At 36.9% G+C, this 23,771-nt stretch overlaps 2 protein-coding genes across 2 annotated transcripts; one reads left to right on the top strand and one right to left on the bottom strand.

Moving 5' to 3' along the window:
* The first annotated feature begins 12,616 nt into the window (after positions 1–12,616).
* LOC131908277 (olfactory receptor 5AP2-like) lies at positions 12,617–13,570 on the top strand. The gene has a single exon (XM_059259328.1). The coding sequence runs from the start codon at positions 12,638–12,640 to the stop codon at positions 13,568–13,570; it is 933 nt and encodes a 310-aa protein (XP_059115311.1). The 5' UTR covers positions 12,617–12,637.
* Positions 13,571–22,280: 8,710 nt separating this feature from the next.
* On the bottom strand, positions 22,281–23,228 carry LOC131909326 (olfactory receptor 5W2-like). The gene has a single exon (XM_059260843.1). It carries the CDS (start codon positions 23,211–23,213, stop codon positions 22,281–22,283), a length of 933 nt encoding a protein of 310 aa, XP_059116826.1. The 5' UTR covers positions 23,214–23,228.
* Between the last annotated feature and the right edge of the window lie 543 nt (positions 23,229–23,771).

Below are 23,771 nucleotides of genomic sequence, written 5' to 3'. Positions count from 1 at the left end.
GTTAACTTAAAATGTAAGAGCTAGTTAGTAGTAAGCCTGAGCTATTGGCCTAGTAGATGAAGACAGTAATATAGAAGGAATCAACCAGCCATTCAGCAACATATGGAAAATATATCTAAGATTTTATGTATAACAATATAGAAATATGAAATCCAATTTACCTGAGGTAAAAATTAAATTCCTCAAAGTTGTTAATATATATATATATGTATAAAATTTTGTTTTAGTAAAGTAGGAAATGAAACCAAACTAAAGTTAAGAAAGCAATTATATGTCAAAAGGAGTACAGCTCTTAGAAATATGATAAGCAAAGCAAAGTTTGAATAAAAATAATTAGCATACCTGTGAAGGTCCATTAATTGAAAAATCTTTCTGACCAAGAAAATAGAATGTTTGGCCTAGGTGGACGCATAACATTCCAGCTGGGCATGGTTAATCACCCAACCAAGGGTCTACCTCCTAAGAAGGTGGGCTCACCATAAACCGTTTTAAAGCAATAGGAAGAATAATTATTATTTTAATGGGATACTGTACTTTTCCTTCTCAGATTCTCCCACCTCCAACCACAGCCATGAGGATCCACCATGAGGTTTAAAAAGAAAGGAAAAGACAATACTGCTCCTAGGTTTGGTTGAGGAGAAAGTTTATTGTAGATGAAAGGGAGAGTCTACAGTGGTCATGACCCTGAGCCATGTGAACAGAGATAGGAGGAGAAGAGAGTATGAAGAGAGGGGAACCAGGTATACGGCAGCCAAGAGGGCAAAGGTACAAAAGGGGTGCGTAACCAAACTGGCTGGATTATATAGGGAAGAGCCTCCAGGGAGGAAGGCAGCCCAGCCCAGGGCTGAAGAGTTCAGGCTCAGTGGTTGAGTATTCCAATCATACCCTGTAAGAGGTAGAGACTGAGAGATACTGGGGGGACCTGGGGGCCAGGTCCACTTCCATATGTTAAATAGGCACCTCAACCTTTGTCCCAGGGTTTGAGACTTAAGGAGGTTTGTCTGGGTCTGCCACCTTTGGGACCTGACTCATTAAAGAGCAACTTTTTCGTCCTTATTTTTTCCTCTCTTTTTCATTCTGATACTGATCAAAACCTATGTATGTCTTTTCTAATTCTTTGGCTTCCCTAGCATTTCTCTAGAGCCTCCTCTTACCTGTGGCAGCGTTCCTACCAAGTGTCTGACCTTGATGCGGGATTGAAAGAGGTGACATTTTCCTTCTCTCCTACATTCTTTACTGAAATTTACAGCTTGTCTGTCCTGGCTTGCTTGCTTGTTGGCTGGCTTGTTTTATTTATCTATCTATCTATCTATCTATCTATCTATCTATTTATTTATTTATTTTATTTTATTTTTTCATTCACTCATTCACTTATTTATTTATTATTTATTTGAGACAGGGTTCCTCTGTTTGTTTGTTTGAGGCAGTATAGCTGGAGAATTTTTCTCCAGCTCCCACCGTCAAGTCCCACCAGTCCCGGAGCCCACTTATAAAATAAACACACAGACTCTTACATTATTTAAACTCAGAGATCAGCATGTCTCTGCCTCCCAAGTTCTGGGATTAAAGCCACCACCACCCCGGCTTTTTTATTTTATTTTATTTTATTTTTTTACACGTCAAGTAGAATTGTTCATGAGCTTCTGTTTGGGTTAATTTTTGAATTCTTCTATCAATGAGATGAAGAGCCCCAAGAAAGGACCCTTGCATCAAAATTATAAGGAGCTTTTATTGAATGATTAACAACCCTCACAAAATGAAATAGAAAATTAGTTATAATGCTGAATGTCTCTGTCAATTCAATAAAATTACTCTCAAATATGAATTATTTGTCATGAATATGTACTAACTAATCTTAAACCTCATGTTGTGTTATTTATCAAGTGACCAATAAAACCAAAGCTAGAGAGTAATTGAAGCAATTGAGGAAGTGCAGACAAAAGAGAGGAAACAAATACTCAAGTTAAAGAAATTAGAAGTCCCAGTGTTAAAGGGTTAATCCTAATGACTAGAATAAAACTGATACCACAATTTGAGGCAAATTTGAAGCAAGCTTGATTTTTACAGAAAGGAGACAATGGGACAAAAAGGAAATACAAAACAATTTTTAAAAGATCGTGAGGTAACAATGTGACTAGGGAGGGATCAGAAAGGGTCAGAGAGGGTCTTGGTATTCTCAAAAACATGAGTGGTGAACTTCAGGTTCCAGGAAACAAAGAGCAACTCAACTCTCATAGTAAATAGAAACTTATTTTTAAAAATACAGCACAATGGCTCCTGCTTTCAAAATGGAGTCATGCAGATTCTCAAAAAGCTTATCTTTATCTCAGTAATGAAGGAAGTTAATAATTGTCTTTTGAAATATGACACACATACACATTTATAGTGATCAAACTGAGGCCCATCAAAATCCCAACACAATTCTCCACAGACCTTGAAAGAACAATACTCAACTTCATATGGAAAAACAAAAAACTCAGGATAGCCAAAACAATCTTATATAATACCTCTGGAGGTATCACCATCCCTGACCTCAAACTCTACTATATTGATATTGACATAAAAACTGACATGTGGACCAATGGAATCAAATTGAAGACCCTGACGTTAATCTGCACACCTATGAACACCTAATTTTTGACAAAGAATTCAAGATCATACAATGGAAAAAAGAAAATATCTTCAACAAATGGTGCTGGTATAACTGGATGTCAACATGTAGAAGATTATAAATAGACCCATATCTGTCACCATGCACAAAACTCAAGTCCAAGTGGATCAAAGACCTCAACATAAATCCAGTTACACTGAATGTGATAGAAGACAAAGTAGGAAGTAGCCTTGAATGCATTGGCACAGAAGACTACTTCTTAAATATAACACCAGTAGCACAGACACTGAGAACAAGAATTAATAAATGGGACCTCCTGAAACTTAAAAGCTTCTATAAGGCAAAGGACACAGTAAATAAGGCAAAATGACAGCCTACAGAATGGGAAAAGATCTTCACCAACCCCACATCTGACAGAGGGCTGATCTCCAAATATATAAAGAACTCAAGAAACTAGACATCAAAATACCAAACAATCCAATTAAAAAATGAGCTACAGAATCAAAAAGAATTCTCAACAGAGGAATCTCAAATGGCCAAAAGACATTTAAGAAATTACTCAATATCCTTAGTCATCAGGGAAATGCAAATGCAAATGACTCTGAGATACCATCTTACACCTGTCAGAATGGCTGAGATCAAAAACATTGGTGACCTCTTATGTTAGAGAGGATATAGAGCAAGAGGAACACTCCACTGTTGGTGAGAGTGCAAACTTATACAGCCACTTTGGAAATCAGAATGGCAGTTTCTCAGAAAATTGGGAATCACTCTACCTCAAGACCCAGCTATACTACTCTTGGACATATACCCAAGATATGTTCAATCATACCACTGCTGTGGGATGTTCTGTATGTTAAATGTTGCTCTGATTGGTTAGTAAAAAACATTGATTAGCCAGTAGACAGGCAGGAAGTATAGGTGGGACAAGGAGAGAGGAGAATTCTGGGAAGTGGAAGGCTGAGGTAGAGAGACGCTACAAGCCGCCGCCATGACAAGTGAGATGTAAGGTACTGGTAAGCCATGAGCCATGTGGCAACTTATAGACTAATAGAAATGGGTTGATTTAAGAAATAAGAACTAGATAACAAGAAACATGCTTTGGCCATATAATTTGTAAGCAATATAAATCTCTGTGTGTTTACTCAGTTGAGTCTGAGCGGCTGCAGGACTTGTGGGTGAGAGAAATTTGTCCTGACTGTGGGCCAGTCAGGACCAGGAAAACTTCAGCTACATACCATAAGTACACATGCTCAACTATGTTCATAGTAGCATTATTTGTAATAGCTAGAACCTGGAAACAACCTAGATGCCCCTCAACCAAAGAAAAGATTAAGAAAATGTGACACATAAACATAATGGAGCAGTACTCAGCAGTAAAAAACAATGACATCATGAAATTTGCAGGCAAATGGATGGACCTAGAAAATATCATCCTGAGTGAGGTAATCCATACTCACAAAGACAAACCTGATATGTACTCACTCATAAGTAGATACTTAGATGTAAAGCAAAGGATAACCAGACTACAACCCACAGCTCCAGAGAAGCTAGGTAACAAGGAGGACCCTAAGAGGGATGCATGGATCACTCTGGAAAGGGGAAATAGATGAGATATCCTGAGTTAACTGGGGGTGATGGGGGGAATGGAGGGTAGGGGATGGGGGATGGGAGCATGGGGAACGGGATGGTAGAGCTGGAACAGGGGAGGAGTGGGAGAGCAATGAGGAGATATCTTGATAGAGGGAGACATCATGGAGATAGGGAAAAACCTGGTGTGAGGGAAATTCCCAGGATGACTCCAGCTTAGAATACTAGTAGTGGTGGAGGTGGTGCCTGGGCTGGCTTACCCCAGTGATCAGATTGGTAAGTGCTCTAACTGTCATCATAGAGCCTTCATCCAGTAACTGATGGAAATAGATGCAGAGAGCCATGGCCAAGCATGAGATCCAGAAGTCCAGTCAAAGAGAGGGAAGTGGGATTCTATGAGCAAGGGGCATCAAGACTATGATGGGGAAACTTACAGATACAACCAAACCAAGCTAATGGGAACTCATGAACTTTGGACCAACAGCTGTGGAGCCTGCATGGGACTGGACTGGGCTCTCTGCATGGGCAAGACACTTGGTCTGTTGGAGGGGCACCTGACAGTGGGAATAAGATCTATCCCTGGTGCATGAACTGGCTTTTTGGAGCCTATGGTGAGATGACTTGCACAGCCTTGATGCAGGAGGATGCCCTTGGACCTGCCTCAGATGAATGTGTGAGTATTGCTGAATCCCCATGGGAGGCCATACCTTTTCAGAGGAGGGATTGGGAGAGTAGGCTGGGGGGAAGACTTGGGGAGAGTGGGATGAGGGATGAGTAGAGATCTGAGGTTGGTATGTGGAATGAATAAAAATTTTCTTAATAAAAACACAAAATGTTCAAAGTTCAAAAAATTAATTTATCTTTTGCTTCCTGAGTTTTTGAAAGTTGTTCAGGGCATTTTAATGAAGAAGGATATATGATTTTTTTTAAACTGATTATAGTTAATCTACAAAGATTAAGTCAAACATCAATACTATATGTTGTACAACAGTTTCCTCCAAATTTAATCTAACAGATTTTCTGCCCCCACCACAATAATAAGTTTCTCTACTGACACAGTAAGCCAGATCAAGCCAAACTGAAAAAGTATAACAACAGTTATATTTGAACAATGCCATGTTCAGATGGGTCACAGAAATTTTGGACTGAGGAGGTACACCACCAAAAGAAGGCAGGGAGAATGTATAGGCTGTGCAAGAGGGGTGACTTGTAGCCAGAAGTTGCTTGGGTCCCACCCAGCCCCCAGTGGTCCAGACAAATCTCTCTCACCCATGGTCCTGCAGCTACTCAGACCCAAGTAAACACACGGAGGCTTATATTGTTTACAAACTGTATGGTCTATGGATTTACCTACTTGCCAGCTAGCTCTTTTATCTTAAATCAACCCATTTCTGTACATTTATGTGGTGCCACATGGTCATGGCATTATCTGTCTGCTGACATGTTGTTGCTCCTTTGGCAACAGGCTCCTGTCTCTCTGCCGCTGTCTTTCTTATTTCCCTGTCTCTCTCCTTGGATTTCCCACCTTTCTCTAAGCTGCCTTGCCATAGGCCAAAGCAGCTTATTTATTAACCAATGAGAACAACATACACTCACAGCATACAGAAAGACACCCCTCAGCAAGGACTGAAAATGTCTGACACAGGCTGGGTTTTGTGCCAAAGTAGAATCAAAAGCTGAGCACTTAGGTAGGCGCTTGAACAACTGACAACTTCAGGGGATGATGTTGCAGTAGCTGCAAAAAATGCAGAACTGGGCTTTTTGTTGCCTTTCCTTTGTTCTCAGGCTGTAACATAAATCTTAAAAGGTCTTTTTAATAAAACACCCAGAGCTAGATATTGGGGTAAATGCTGAAAGATAAGAGGAATAGAACAAGCCAGCCACAAGTTCTTACCACTAGGAAATCCTTAGCCCAAGAGAGAGCAACTTCCTGTAAACTCATGCATTATATATCTTTCTGTGCCCGCCATTTTACTTTCTCTCTCTGCCCAGCTACATCACTTCCTCTTTCTACCCAGCTCTGTCACTTCCTCAGATCCCTCAAGGAATATTCCTGAGATCTTTTGCTTTGCATGACACCCGGTTCCCCCCTCCCCACTTTGCCCCTTGTAAGTTTGAAGTAGCCTCAAGAACTCAGCACCCTTGTTTCCCACTTGCTTCCATAACTCACCTTTTTTAAAAAAAAATAATAATCAAAATGGAGGAATGTTAATATTCTGACATACCCTCTTGAAATCCACCCCTTGGGGCTACCCTGCGTCTTGACACAGAAGCCAGAAGCCTCTTCTTAGGGAAAAATTCTGTCTCTCTCTCTTTCTCTCTCTCTCTCTCTCTCTCTCTCTCTCTCTCTCTCTCTCTCTCTCTCTCTCTCTGTCTCTCCACTCCCATGAGGTGTATATCCCTCAACCTCTCTCTCTTTCTTTCTCTCTCTCTCTCTTCTCCCCCACTTTCCTATCTTCTCTCCATCTCTCTATTATAATAAAACATTTCTACCCAGATGTAGCATCTGGGTTGTAAATGTCTACCTACTGCCACGCCCACCTGGAGTGGGTCACCTGCCAGCCTGCCACTGCATCTACCCAGTGTGCCAGCATGTTTCCCTGCACTCGTTGGATACACTCTGGGTCCCTGTGTACTATGTCATAACATTCTCCAGTCCCAGAGATCCAGGCCAAAGAATCCACATGCCCAAACTAGAGCAGGGAGATTATATAAGTTGTGGCAAGGGGTGATGATGTTTCCACCACAAGCTGGGTTTGTTTGTGACCTTGTATGGTAAAAACTGAGTGCTTTGGTGGGGATTTGGAGGGAGGCAACTTCAGGGGAGGAAGCAGCAGTAGCTGCCAAGAATGTAGAACTGGGGTTTTTGGTGCCTTCCCTCTCTTTGGAGACTTTCTGAGCAGGTGGGGTTTGGAGAGACAGGAATAGGGCTTCTCAGACTGTGCTGGAGTAAGCTGAATGTTCCAACTGAACACCTACCTTCCCTGCCTCTTGATCAATATTCCAGCCTTCCTGGGCCCTGAAGAAGACACCCCATTTTCACCAGGAAGTAACTAAAAAAGAGACTATATCATCCATTTATCATCAACAAAAGGTTAGAATGTCTAGTTCCTCAAGAAATTCCTTTTCCCAAGGTCAGTCATTGAGACAAAAGCCACCATTCCCTCAAGGGCTTTTAGAAAGTTCTTACTGGCTAAAAAAATAGGAGTCATTCTCCTTATCTCTGGCAAGAGGGACCAATTGCTCTTCCATTAACATACAATTATGATGGTTATTAACTTGTCAAAGTCAAAGCTAGCCTCTGGGATCTCTCAGCACCCCACTCCAGCTCATAAGCCCCTTTTCTCTGGCTCTGTTTAACCCTGGAAGTCTTTCCTGTCACTTCTCTTTGCTTCCCTGAGAGTGAGATGTGGCAATGTGGAATAAACTTTCCCTTTTACCCACAAAGTAGCTCTTTTGGTTACTTTACTAAAGGAAGACTTTAGAAAATACTGTAAACTTGGGTAGCTAGAATTTAAATTCAGTATAGATACAAATATATTACATTTGTAGTTTGCTTTCCATCAACAGGTTGACTTTCAAAATCTAATTATAAAGAATTGAGCTATGTTCAATGAATGAAAGAAAAAAATAAAAAAGGAAGGAAAGGACATCACTGTTCCTAGCATGGTAGAAGAGAAAGTTTATTGTAAATGTGTAGGAGAGCATAATCAAATGCAGGGATATCTGGAAGAGTCCAAATTGGTAATAACCAGACTGAACTGGGCCATGTGTAAGAAGGGGAGGGGAAAAGAGAAAAGAGAAAGGGGAGAGGGGAACAAGGTGCAGCAACTAGGAAGCAAAAGGTCCAAAAAGAGAAGGGCAACCAAAATATCTGGATTACATAAACAAGTGCCTCCTGGGGAAGGGCATGCAAGTAGGCACCTCAGCTGTTTGTCTTGAGTGTGAAACTTAACATCCCAACCTTTTTGTTGATAATAATGAATGCTAAGGGTGACATTGATAGATTAACAACATGTCCCCATGGTAGGGCATGGTTGTGCAAGCCTGGCGGACCTAGACACTTCTGCTTAGCCAGTTCTGGGGCCAAAATAGCCAGTTCCGGGTCAAAATAGCCATTTCCGGGTCAAAACTTCTCACATGACCAGGACCCCGTGGCTTTGCATGGTTGCATAAAGCACACAATGCAACCATGTGATCTACACGCATGTGTGGAGTAGCTACATGAGCCTGTATATGCATGCGTGACCCAGCCTTTATAAACTGGGTGCCATATTCCCAGCTTCCTTCTTTATGCATGTGTCCTTTCAATAGGCCTGAGCACACCTGTCTGTCTCTCTTATCTTAATAAAACTCTTGTTAGTGGATTCTGTCGTGTTTCGTGACATTTCCTCGCAGGGTCAGAGTGCCGCAAAATACCTAACAGACATAATTATCTATAACTACTTCATGTTGACAATGGGTCATCTTTGAGGACTCAAAAAGGTAGAATGTTGGCCAAGTCCAAGAAGAACATGCTGTTTCACTCATTGTCTATGCTCTGCAGGACCATCTGGGCCTAGGGATGTGCAGGCAGCAGCTGGAGCGGTATGCAGTTTTTAATTGGTTGGAAATCTACTTAAACAGATATATATTAGGGACAGAAGGTAATATTAAGAAGTTTAGGGGAAATTTTTTTTAGGTCCTGGTAATTGTGGGAGAGGAGTCCCAAGACCAGGGAGAGGTGGTGGAGATCCCCCCTCAAAAAAAGGCAGGTGGGAAAACAAGCTGTTGATTGACAGTACTTATCTGGAGTCAATTTGACCTGTGGAAGATGGATCCAAGTCAATTCCCTGAGACTTAGAAGAACTTTTTAAAGTTTACAAAGAGAGATATGTTTTATATATGTTAACATTACCACTGTTTATAATCTGTACTGAAATCCACATTGTAAATGCCTTTGAGTCATAGTAAAAGCTTTGGAAAGCAAAACTAATTCTGGGTTCAAAGTATTAACACTCCTTCCTCTATCCAGAAGACTGGGTGTATATAAATTAGACATGTTTTTAGCACACTGAGAAGCACTTTTATGTCTACACTTAGAAGACTCCCAAAGAAAATTTAAAAATCTTGAGCTTGTGACTATAAGAGTAGTCAGTGTTTACTAGAGCTAGATTAATAGCTTATCAGAACTCCATTGATTAATGTTAAGACTCTGAAATTCTGAAGTCTTAATACAACAGTAGCAACTCCAGGGAAAGTTTGAAACTTCACATTCATTTTATTTATTACAGTTACATTTAATGTATTTATTTTATCTATAAATAGATATGCTATTCCAATTTATTCCACTACTTTTTCGCATATAATATTCTGAGTGTCATTTGAAAAACTGTTGGGGTTATTTAAATCACAAGGCTAACAAATACTAATAAATTTTCTGTATAATCAAAAATTTGGGAAGCCAAAGTGAGTGTATTGTCAAGACAATCATTTGTTTCATCACTCCATTTTGTGCTTAATCAATTCCTTGGTGAAACTGTTTAATTGCTCACTTATTTTCTCATGGGAATTTGGATACTAGTGTTTGGCTCCTTGAAGCTCCCATAGGATTAAAGGCCTAAAAGCAAAACTTAAAATGTCCTGCTTTTCCGAGGAAGCACAGCCTTCCTAAGGGAGGCATAGTTTCTTCAAAGAACACTGAAGGTGTGTCCACAATGGACTTTGACAAATGCTACAATCAATTTATATTTTTTGTTTGAGTGTTACACATGTTTTCTGGATGAAATTGAACTGTGGATCACAACAGTGAAGGAGGAGGTGAATGAAAGAAAAGGCAGCTGTCTGGTAAGGTTCTAATCACAAACCTCAGATATTGACACTGGGTAGGATTGTAGTGGTTCAGTTCCCACAGTCACTATCTACAAAGCTGATTGATGATTGACTTTGAACAAAATCACGTCCTTGCAAGCTTTTATACTTTTGGTGATTCCAACCAAAAAGCCAGCAATACATCCCAGTACACTTAAGTGTGATAGTCTTAAGACATCACTCCGTATTATTAGACTCTGAGGTGACATCTAAAGAGGAACATATTTATCGATGTAAAGTATTAGTTAATAAATTAAACAGAGCCACACATAATGGAACATACCTTTAATCCTAGTACTTGGGAGGCTGACAAAGGTGGATTTCTGTGAGTTAGCCGTGAAGCCAGCCTGGTCTAGAGGTGAGCTTCAGCCAAGAAAACCTACATAGGGAGACTCAGCCTCAAAACAAAAGTAACAAAGGAACACGGAGAAACAGATTCAGATAGCAATTGAAGTGCATGTAATTTGTAAAAGACATTGATTTCCTCTTATGCTATCTTCATGATATCGTTACCTATAAAGAAGCATGTAACAATCCTTCAGAAGAGATCATTGCATTCAAAGAAAATCTGTGAAGGAAGTGTAAGAATTTAGTATGTGGAAGTATGGATAAATAGATGCAGATTTTTTTGGTCTCCTTCAGAAATGCCCTCTTCTTGTCTAACCATTTTATAGAACAAGTTTGTTTGCCTTCTTTTATGATTCATTTGAACTTTGACTGTGTTGAGTCATTTACTTCCCTATATTCAATTTTGTTTAATTTTTTGTTCTTCATTATGTTTTCAATCTTGAAACATGCACCAACTTTGAAAGACTATCAGAATTATCCTTTCCTATAAAACTGAATTTTTGTCACCTGTAATTCAGTCATTAGATATGATGGTCTCTGGTAAAATATCCCATTGGCAAAGAAAAGAATTTTGCATTACTATTCAGACCAGTATGGCATTTAATTTTGCAGATCACTCTGACCCTTTTTTGTGGGCTGCTCTTTAAATGATAAGCATAAAGGAAGCTGCTGCATAGAAGCAGGTTCTTGGGTTAAGGACACTTATTCAATGCTCTATGTATTTTGCTTTTCCCTTGCTTTTTCAGCCATTGCCATTGTGATAGCTTTAGTCAGGTCTCGTATGTGTAGTTATGAGAGAAAGGACTGCAATTCCATGAGATTTGGGATTTCCTGTGAGAAACCTACTTATATTTCCAGACTATAGATATACAATATTTGGCTACTAGTCCAGTGGTATTTTATTCTTCCAACTGACTTCAACTATTAATTTTTAAAGTAAAATTATTTAGTTTGAACTTTTATCCTATACAAGACATTTTTACATATTCATATGAATCATGGGTTAAAATAAGTTAATATTGATATCTTAAGAGATCAAACTTATTTTGACTTTTAGTTTGTTGATAATGAATACTTACTAAATATTTGGGACATGAAATGTGATTTTGAAAGTACTTTACATGTCCATATAGTTCTGTAGATAAATGCTACTATAATGTGAAAGATACACATCTGAAAATAAAACTACAGTGTACAAATGACATATTCCAAATCACAGAAATAGAACCATCTAGTTATTTAAATCCAAATGCATACTTTTCTTTTATTTAGTAAGGGAGGGAGCAATACTTTGTCTATCCACATTAATGGGTTTCATGTGTATTATGATGGTCTATATAGATTAACAGCCATATAAAGGTCAATGAATTAGAGTAGTAGGTAAATACAAATATTTCAGTTTTTGAAATATGTACTAAGAACATGAAAGCACTCCTGGATATATTTTATGATCATAACTGAATGCAACAAATTTATAAATGTGATCAATTATTTTTATCATTTTGATTCTATATTTAAACAATTTGTCAAATCATTCAGAATTATTCTTGCCACTGAGAATATGATGAGGCTGGGGAAGGAAGTACTCTTTTATTTGTATATATTAAGAAATGTGCTGTCATTCTGATTCTAGATGATGAACCTCAAACATGGTGGATGTTTGTCTTGCTGGACATTGTTTGCTGATGAACAATAGAGCTGGGACCTGCTGAAGTGTGATTCCTAGTCTTTGTTTTTTGCTATTCATGGCAGCTGAACAAAGCTGAGGACATCCTTTGTTCCTCACCTGGGAACCATATCTCAAAGTAAAAAAATTCCTTTACTCCTTTGTTGGCAAAGATTCTTCTGGAACTGATACACTTTTATCTACTATAGCAATTAATGGGGGAAACATACAGGAAAACAGACCAATTTATTCATAGTTGTAAAACTACATACTTATTAGAGTAACCCTTTGACCAGTGATAGAGTGCTAAGGAAATTAAAGGTAAAGTGTCATCCATGTTCAGAGTCTACAACCAGTTTGACAGTAAATATAAGGTATGAAAACTTCAAGAAGACATACTATAAACTCAACATGTGGCATCAAGGTTGAAAATTTATTAATTAAACATGTTATTTTTCTTGCTCTATGAGTATGATGTAGATTACAAATCACTTTGCTACTGATTTTGAAATTTATTTCTTTTCTCGGTTTCTATTCTATCTTGGCTACAGAAACCAAAGTTCGTACAAATAATGAGACTGGAGAACAGCACTTTGAAGACTGAATTCTTTCTTCTGGGATTCAGTGACCATCCAGAGCTCCAGAGTCTTCTGTTTGCTGTGTTTTTCTCCATCTACTCTGTTACTCTTATGGGGAATATTGGGATGATCTTATTGATCACAGTCAGTTCTAACTTACACATCCCCATGTACTTTTTCCTCTGTATGCTGTCTTTCATAGATGCATGCTACTCTTCTGTCATTGCTCCCAAGTTACTTGTAGATCTGATTTCTGACAAGAAGACCATTTCTTACAATGGCTGTGCTACACAGTTATATTTTTTCTGCTCTCTAGTTGACACAGAATCTTTCCTCTTGGCTGCCATGGCTTATGACAGGTATATTGCAATCTGTAACCCCCTGCTTTATACTGTAATTATGTCCAAGAGAGTGTGTGGTCAGCTAGCAATTGGAGCATTCATGGGTGGAACTATGAGTTCAATAATTCACACCACTAATACTTTCCAGTTATCATTCTGCTCCAAAGAAATTAATCATTTCTTTTGTGATATCTCTCCACTCTTCTCTCTTTCCTGCTCTGATACCTATACACATGACATCATTTTGGTAGTCTTTGCAAGTTTGGTGGAAGCTATCTGTCTTCTTGCTGTTCTCCTCTCCTATGTATGTATTATAGCAGCCATCCTCAAAACAGGTTCTGCAGAGGGAAGAAGGAAAGGCTTCTCTACTTGTGCTTCTCACTTGACAGTGGTCACTATTTATCATGGTACCCTGATTTTCATTTATTTGCGTCCTAGTACAGGCCATTCAATGGATATTGACAAAATGACCTCTGTGTTCTATACATTGATTATACCCATGCTTAACCCCCTGATATATAGTCTCAGAAACAAAGATGTCAAAATTGCCATTAGAAAAATTATGAGTAAAAAATTATTTTCTTAGATAACTGAAAATAGACCTCACAGCTTTAGTAATTTCAGTTTTTCTTCTAACATTTGGAATAGTCAGTTGAATATTTTTAACTCACAACTGTATGAATAATGAGGTACCAATCTGAAAAAAAAAAAAAAGCCCAGAGCCTAATGTTGAAACTAGGGTCTCCCTTGTTACTTTCTCTATCACTTTTTTAAGTTACTATGCTTAGTATTTTTTTTGTTTGTTTTTTGTTTTTTGTTTTTCAAGACAGGGTTTCTCTGTGTAGCTTTGCGCCTCTCCTGGAACTCACTTGGTAGCCCAGGCTGGCCTCAAACTCACAGAAATTCGCCTGGCTCTGCCTCCCGAGTGCTGGGATTAAAGGCGTGTGCCACCACCGCCTGGCTGCTTAGTATTTGTTTTATGTAAGCTTGACTTTTCACTTAATTTCATTGACTTTTATGTTAACTTCTCTCCATAATTCTCAACAGTCTTTAATTAGTTCTTTGAACCTAAGTATAAAATAAATTTGATTTAAATGTTTTCTTCTTTCATTTTGATTCATAAGTAATATATACCTTTCTTGTAGCTCACTTGTTCAAATAGAACTAATTTTTAATCCCTCAAATATTAAGCTGTACTTTTTTATGAATAAACTTTTAATTCCAAAAGACAATTTCTATTTTAATCTCAATTTAATGATGGATGTAATTTTATTTCTTTTCTGATGACTCATATAGTTTATCTTTTCTACCTTTCTTTGTGGTTGTGTTAAGTTCTGTCCCACTTCCATAGCTATTAATTCCTATACACTAATTATTTCCACAATGTTGATTACTGTGTTTTCCTTCATGTACAAGCTAAGTGTTTTTTTAATGAAATAAATATCAATTTACTATTCATTGCTTTCAGTTTACTTTGTGTAATTCTAATATTCAAAAAACATGATTTTTTTTCTCTTGTAATATTTTTACTTAACTCCTAAGAATGGGTACTTGCTGTGGATGATTGATTGATAAATAAAAGGCTGATTGGCCAGTAACCAGGCAGGAAGTATAGGCAGGACAAAAAGAGAGGAGAATTCTGGGAAATGGAAGTCTGAGTGAGGAGACGCTGCCAACTGCCACCACCATGAGAAGTAAGATGTAAAGATACCGGTAAGTCATGAGCCTGAGCCATTAGGCCAAACAGTTTAAATAATATAAGTGTCTGTGTGTTTATTTGAGTCTGAGTGGCTGCCGGCCCAGGCGAGACTGGAGATAACTCCAGCTACAGGTACTTCTACATAAGTGTATTTTACAAGATATTATAGAATGAGTTGGCTCCTTAAATAATAACATACAGGTTGTATGAAAAATTATATATGTTATATAACTTCATTTTTGGTTGAAATGTATTTTTTCAGTGGTTGCAAAATATTTTCTCAATGATTGAGTGGTATTTAAATCCCTTGATCTCTAATTATCATCTTAAAATTGTCAAGGGGATTTGTGGTAATGAGGTCAGAGATAGGAAATGAAACCTATGAGTGGTAGATGATGGCTTGTCTGCCTGTTCTGTAAGACAAATGCAAATGTTGCAGGAATAACAGAAATCAAATAAGACAAACATGAGGTCAAACAGAGGGGATGAATTAAATGGAAAGGCTTATGATACTAAAAATGTATGCTAAATTTTGATTCTAGGCCAGGGTTCTAGTCACTAAAGTAGGCAATATTTTATGAATGATAATTTCCCCATAAGTATGTAATGCAATAGAGATCTGACCAACACAAGCTTTAAAAAGTAAAGAAAGATTTGCACCTTAATATTAAATGAAGTAAAGATTTCAGCTTGAATAGCCAAGAGGAAATACACTTTGAAGTGCCTAATAGATCATGATTCTTTGTAAGTAAGTGTAAGTGTGGCATTCCAACTTTCCCTGTAGGCAAGGACATTATAGGACAGTGTAAAATATTTTACTTTAGGCTTCATTACTCAAGTGTGCTTTGGAATATAAAGTCTAGGACTTAGATAATAGTGCAGTGGTCTAAGGAGGCATATGAGATGGCTTGCATGGCATCCTATGCACAGCTCTACCCAGGACTGAAGGTGGCAAAAAGAAAACTACTCTGTAGGTGGATGTTGTATAGATTTTGCACACAGCTCCTAAGGCTAGAAGGCATATGCTGACTATGGTCAACTAGAGGAATGGACTCTAAAGAGGACAGGATTAGAAACTCAAGTCTGCATTTCATGACATGATGATATAAATAATGTAATCTTTTCTTTAAGGGCTTAGTCCCTCATATATGGCTTAGTATGGTAGTAGACAGTCTCTTGAATAATATCCTGTATTATATTATACAATATTCACATCAATTCCCTATTTAGAGTTAATATCCATGTGACTTGACCACAAAACTACTATGTAAATAATCAGATAGAGATTTGAACCCATATCTGTCTCAAAGAACAAGTCTTTTCCTTTATGTACATTTTATTGAAATACAAATGAAACTAACAATAAAAAAGTGGAGTCCTGACAATATGTAAAGACTATTGATGCCTTCACGGAAGAAGTTCTGTTTGCCTAAGGTCCCAGAACTTGTAATGAGTCATGATGATTATCACCAACCGTGTACCTGGTCTTAGAATCTTACACACTAATCTTTCAGGGATAAACCTTTATAAATATATGGTTCAGTATCTGGAATTTCATATGGGTAGAGTGTTTGACAAACAAGTAAAACTTTATTTTTCTAGAAAAGTTGATTGTTTTTAGTTCAGGTGTATAGCTCAGTATTATGGTACCAGTTTAACATGACCAAAGTCATGGCTTTAATTCCCAACAGATGAAAATTTTTATCTCTATCTTTCCTAGTGGTTCCCATTGTTATATCTAATTAGCAAGAGTAAAATTTTCAGAAAAGATGCATACATTTTAAGGGAATAAAATAAAAATCTGATGCATATCCACATATTTACAAAAGAAAGCATGAAAAAAAAATGATCTTCTTAAAATGCATTCACCAAAAAAAAGGTTTGGAAATGGGGCCAAAATGAATAATTCCCACACTATATAGGTACAAAATAGGCATGAAAAGCTATTTTTAGAAGTCTATTTTGATTTATGTTTTGAAAAACTACTTAGTTATCATGTATATTACCTCCACCTGGTCAGTCTTAATGTGTCATTTGCTGTAAATCCTGTATATGAAGGATGTGTGCCAAAGAAAGGATGTTCAAGGCATGTAAGAATTCAGGTACCATAATACTCTAGGCAGTTTCATTTTTCTTCTGAAACCCTACAGGGACTCTGGCTATTATGTTTTTGCTGTTGTGGAGCTTTCCATTAGCTCTATAAAGGGCTAGCATACTTACAATACAACATTCTCTGATTGTGTGTATTTTTGCAACTGATTTCTGTGACAATTTTAATGCTATCTACTATATTTTGGTATGATGATTGTGACACTAAAATACTCAATGGATTCCTCTAGGAAATAATAAGGCAAGATTCAATGTGATATAACTACCTATATTTTTTAACCATGTTAATCAAATAAAGTATGTCGCCCTAGAGCTTTGTTAATTTTCTGATGCATGTCTAGATTGTTTGGAGTCATCCTGGGACACTTTTGATTTTATTAAACTCCTCTTCAATGCTTCCCTTTCTCTAGGGATATATCCTTCCACAGGCTGTAGCCTACTCTGACAGCATCTAAAGTTAACTTCCTAGGGAGCCATCTCGCCATGCAATGCCATGCTACTTCCATGCCTGTATTAAGCCCAGAGCACGGGAAAAAAAATACATGGTTAAGAAATGATTAGTTCAAGTAACTTCTGAGAGATACTTGAATTTTAATGGAGAATGTATCTTTTTAATCCTATGGTTAAAACAATTAAGATAAAATTTTAAGACATCAAAAACAAAGAAGTAAGGTAGATACAAATCAAAAATATATTTATAAAATTGGATTTCCTAAAGGCAGTTATACTTCTAAGCATATTAGTCATAGACTATATGTACTTTTAAAATCCTTACTTCAGAAAATTATTTGTCTGGTACTGAGTCAATGATTACTGTCAAGTGAGTTCAAAAGATATTGCTGGTACCAAGGAAAATCAGAGTCATTAATATGTCTGGACATGAACACAGGAAAAACTCTGTCTGAAGCCTGGGAACAACTGTGATCCATGAGAAGACAAGTATGTTTCAATAATATAAATAGAGTATGAGAGTTTCACTGGGTGGGATATTTGAACTGTTTTATTGTTTGTTTGTTAATCTCATACACGGGTATACATCTTGGTCACATCTATCCACCATTCCTCTCTCCAGCTGCCTAATTCCCAGTAACATGTGTCCCATCTCCCTTGTAGTTTTATGTCATTTTTTAATAATAACCCACTTAATCAAAATTTGCTGAACATACATTTATGTGTAAGGGCCATTCAGTGAGAGATGGGTCACCTATCAATGGCTACCATTCCAAAGAAGAGTGGTTTCTTCACAAACTCACAGCAGCCATCAGCTCCCATCATCTCCCCCATTAGATGTGGAGCATCAGGGGCCCCTCCCCCAAGTCTCCACACTGGATAGAACTTTGAAATATATTGGTCTCTGTTTGTAGATGTACATGCTATGGTGTGCTGTTTATGTAAGAAGACATCTTGTTGATTCTCTTCTTCTACCATATAGTGCCAGTGACCCATTTCAGGTCATAGGGCTTGGGAGCAGCCACCTTTTCCCACTTAGTCATCCTGTCAACCAAGGATATCTATGAGTCATTGTTTCTCTAACTTTACAAGCATAACTTCAATATTGATTTTTGTCAAAACTCAAGGAGATTAAACTCCAAGATGAGATCCTACATTCTAACAAGCAGTGTTTGAATTTTAAAAAATATAAATGTATACGATTATTTTCAAATTTTATACATTAACAAAAATTTCTATGTTTTACATGTATATATCAATTAACAAGTGTAAGTAAAACTACTTCTGCAACCAAAACTCAATTGAAAGGAAAACATAGCAATCATTTCAATGGTTTACATTATGTTAGGTTATTCTGTGTACTTTAAAAAAATGATATGGAGTAGATCATTCAATCTGTAGTTACTATGACTGGTTTCTAGCCTTTTGTTCTGTGAGATTCCTGCCATCTAAGTTATTATGTTTGCTGATGATACATTCATTTTCCTTATTGAGCAGCATCATAATAACAATTGTATCAAAGGTTATTTATTTAACCCCAAGTAATGGTAATCTTATCAATTTTCTATACATTTTGGTGTACATATAAACTTAGTTCTATGTGGTGTAAAGGAGGGAATGTGATTTTTTGAGGGGTTTTAAGACAAGGATGTTCTCATCTTAACACATTCTGCCAAATAGTTTTCCAATGAATACCAGCTTTCATTACTAAGTGACAATATAGAGAGCCCTATATAACAGATCTATCAATTCCAATAAACACTTGAAATCAACTTTGTCATTTCTTTTCACTTTAGTTCTTTTTGGAAGAATCACAGAACTGCTCTTAGATGTTAACTTTGTTGACCTGAAAGATGTGTTATTTAACTTCTGTGATATGTGGCAAAGGTTAAGTGTTATAGGTGGGACAGCTGGTGAGGCTTTTTCAGAAGCAGACTCACAAGGAGGTCATTATCAGTTTCATTGTAGGCCAAATCAGTATTAAAGTATCATAGTCTTTGCTCAAAGAGGAAGCTCTTGACATTATTATAACTACAGTTTTTTTCAAACCTTCCCAGGATTAGTATGGGATTACATGACAGTAGGAGCCATAACATACTGAGAATAAATATGGCAGCTGGAAAGTTCCACATATGTAATTTGCTATGGATCACTACTTAACAGAAGGGAAAAATATCCAATAAGGAAGAATGGTGGGCTGAATACCATAGTCACTTAGGACACATTGAATACCTACTTCAAAGAATAATTTCAGAGGAAAGACTCTCCAGAGGTCAAAAGCACTTGCCTCTGATGTGAAAACAGGACTTCCACTTACACAGTTAACACTGTTGGATATACAACCTACCACTGTTATATGCCTCCGTGATTATTTGTTGTAAATAAGTATCTAAACTTAACCTTCAAATACATAGTGTTCATGTTTTTAATGACAAAGCTGAAGGAAAAACATTGAGAGTAGAAACATACACATAGTGTTGATCTATTACACAGTCACTGATGATATCACATTTATATAATTCTACTTTCAATTACTTGTTCTCCTGGACATGTATGAAAAGGAGAGAATCATAGAATGAAAGAGTAGGCTGGATATTGAAGAAAACAATCCATGTAGACCAAAGCCTTCTGATATCTATTCCCATTGAAATTTTTACATAATCAAAAATAAATGAAAATTTCATTAGTATCTCTATCAAATTTATGTGTAGGTCATAAACCTTCTAAGTTATATTATCACTTGAATTTTTAACTTTTAGCTATTAAAATTCAGAGACATGAAAATCTTTTCAATTTTATTTCCTATTTTTAGACATCTATTCAATTTAATATCCATATGTATTATTAATAAAATCTTTTTTCTCAGTTCACACTTATTAGATGTGATTACTAGGTCAAGCAAAAGCATTAAAATCATGTATATTCCTATGGCTTATCCAAAGTGGCACTAGATGAATACCTTTTATAGAGTTAAGATATGTTCTCTTTACATTCACTGTCTTACAATCCATAATCATTCCACGTATGTCCTTAAACCATGAAGTACATATACAAAGTATGTGTTATCATTAAAGTTATTATTTAATTTTTTTATTTAATTTTTTTTCATTTCACATACCAACCGCTGTTTCCCTCCCTCCCATTCTCCTGTTCTCCCCACTTCTCCACTATGAAAACAGTCAATTTTTGATACACTGTAGTTACAATGAAATCATGCAATTTTCTTATTTTCTTTTTTAACTCATGTCTCATCTATAATGTAGGTAATGAAGTGATATTCAAAATATTAACATCTTATCTGTTTTTGCACCAGGGAGACTGGCAGTCTACACTGACGGGGAAAGATTAAAAATACACAGAACAATGTAATTAGAGCAATGTCATTTAGACATAATTATTATAGTAATGGGTTTTTAAACATGGATGGAGAGGTCAAAGAAATTGACAAGCTGTGAAGTGGCAGAGTAGAGAGCTTTTCGCCCAGACTGGACAGTACCTGTGCTCCTTGCTTTTCATTTTTTAAGGGAAATGCAAATCAAAACAACTCTGAGATACCACCTTACGCCTGTCAGAATGGCTAAGATCAAAAACACTGAAGACACCTTATGCTGGAGAGGATGTGGAGCTAGGGGAACTCTCCTCCACTGCTGGTGGGAATGCAAGCTTGTACAACCACTTTGGAAATCAATATGGCGATTTCTTAGAAAATTGGGAATCCATCTCCCCCAAGAACCAGCTATACCACTCTTGGGCATATACCCAAGGAATGCCCAACCACACCACAAGAGCACTTGTTCAGCTATGTTCATATCAGCATTGTTTGTAATAGCCAGAACATGGAAACAACCTAGATGCCCTTCAACTGAAGAATGGATAAACAAAATGTGGTACATATACACAATGGAATACTACTCAGCAGAGAAAAACAATGACATCATGAGGTTTGCAGACAAATGGATGGATCTAGAAAAAATCATCCTGAGTGAGGTATCCCAGACTCAGAAAGACAAACATGGTATGTACTCACTCATAACAGGATACTAGATGTGGAACAAGGATGACTGGACTGCTACTCACATCACCAGGCAGGCTACCTGGAAAACAGGACCCCAAGAAAGACACAGGGATCGCCCAATGACAGAGAAATGAAATGAGATCTACATGAACAGCTTGTTTTCTTGTTTTATTTTTAGTTGACTCTGTAATATACAAATTCATGTGGTACAGTGTAATGTCAGGAGTCACATGAACATTATATAACAATTAAGTCATCACAATTGTTGCATTCATTACCTAAAATATTTATCATTCCTGTATGGTACAATGCTAGAAATCATGTCTACTTATTTTGAGTTATACAGTATAGTATAATTGAGTATAATCAGACAAATTAGCACTACAAAGTCAAGCTTATATCACCTTTTATATTTAGCAAACAAAAACTAAGCATAAAGTAATCAAAAAATGAGTAAAGAGTACATAAAATATTTAAGTAAATGTTTTTAGTAGAAGACATAAAATTGTCAGAAGTACAGTATAAATATTCAGCGTTAGTATGTCCCAAGGAGTGAAACTTACAGGCACTTTGCTGCTTATTCTCCACATCTCTGACCCTCTCTTGTACACCTTCACTTATCTGACCAGCTCAGCATCTCTGGTTTCAGCTTCTGCATCTAAAGTCCATCATCCTACCCAGAATTCTCTACCGTTTCCTTCTCAGTGAAGTTTATGGTGCATATTTCAGTCTTTTCTTCTTGAGTATATGTGTATAGATATATACCGTTTTTCTTTACTTTCCCTGCCTTTCAAGAACATAGTATTAAAAATTATAAAGAAAACTCACACATATATTTGATGTAGTAAAATACAGAATTTTTTTAAAACTACAAGTGATTTGTACACAGCAGTTACTAAAATAAATATTATAATAAAAAGTTATTTGAGGCTTATCTCACATTACACCTGATTTGAAGAAAAAGAATATCAACTTACATGTTTATTTTAAATATGTATGCATATAAGAGAATTATCTATTTAATTAAACTGAAACTCTACCTCTCAGGTATTTTTTTGCACTTGATTTTACATCTTTGTTCCTGATGCTGTAAATTAGTGGGTTGAGCATGGGGATCACAAGAGTATAAAACAATGAGGTGATCTTGTCTTGATCCAGGGAATAAGCAGAACTTGGTCTGAAATACATGAAGAGCATTGTTCCCTGGAAAATTGCAACAGCAGTTAGATGGGAAGTGCATGTGGAGAAAGCTTTGAATCTCCCCTCAGCAGAACGGATCTTCAAGACTGATGAGATGATGTAACAGTAGGAGACAAGGACTCCTGAGATGGTGCTCAGTTCAATAAACCCAAATAAGGTGAATATGACAAGCTCATTGACCTCTGTATCTGAGCAAGATAGTAATAGGAGAGGAGGGACATCACAGAAGAAATGGTTGATCTCATTGGACCCACAGAAACACAAGCGAAATGTCAAGGTTGTATGTGTCAAAGCGTCTACCATTCCAACCAGATAAACCACAGCCAGGAGCTGATAGCACACCATTCTGGACATGTCTACTGCATATAGCAAGGGGTTGCTGATGGCCTTGTACCGATCAAAAGCCATCACTGCCAGCAGCACACACTCAGCATCTGTAAAAATGCAGAAGATGAAGAACTGCAGAGAACAGTCAACAAATGGAATTGAATTGCTCTTGGCCACAAGGTCTACCAGCATCTTTGGTCCAACTGCAGTTGAATAGCAGAGGTCAGAGAAAGAGAGGTGGCTGAGGAAGAAGTACATTGGTGTTTGAAGCTGGGGGTCCATTCTGATCAATGTGATCATTCCAAGATTTTCAATGAGAATAATTAGATAAACAATTAGAAAAGTAGTAAATAAAATCACCTTGATTACAGGGTTATTGGTAATTCCCAAAAGAAGAAACTCAGTGGTTGAGCAATTCCCAATTTCCATTCTTCTTTGTTTTGTAAACTGTTTACAAATAATCAAAAGGAAAAGTTAGGGATTGTTTTAAGTACAAAAATTTTGTTAGCATATATATATATATATATATATATATATATATATATATTTTTTTTTTTTCTAGAATTCACTCTGTAGACCAGGCTGGCCTCAAACTCAGAAAGATCCCCCTGCCTCTGCTTCCTGCATGCTAAGATTAAAGGTGTGTACCACCACTATACAGTTTGATATTTTTTCTTTAAATTGTTTCTTTTTATCCTCAGTAAACAGCACAGGCAAATATTATGTTTAAAGAAAAGTTATTATACAAGTCTAGTGTAAGTTGATTATTCATACACTGTTTATGATAAGTGATTTATCTTGATGATTCTTACCCACTCTTAGGCAGTATATTTGAATGAATTACATATTGACCCCGTATTGAAAGTGATATAAAATATAACAAAGGAGGATACATCAGAATATATAAGGCAGCAAAATCCATTTGTTTGATAAAAAGAACACATTTATTGCTGTAAGAAATATATTTGAGTTTAACAGTATTAACAC

The sequence above is a fragment of the Peromyscus eremicus genome, chromosome 4 (genome assembly GCF_949786415.1).
Source record: "Peromyscus eremicus chromosome 4, PerEre_H2_v1, whole genome shotgun sequence".
Taxonomy (NCBI): domain Eukaryota; kingdom Metazoa; phylum Chordata; class Mammalia; order Rodentia; family Cricetidae; genus Peromyscus; species Peromyscus eremicus.
The sequence above is the reverse complement of the archived record's forward strand: the minus strand, read 5'-3'. Positions and strand labels throughout refer to the sequence as shown.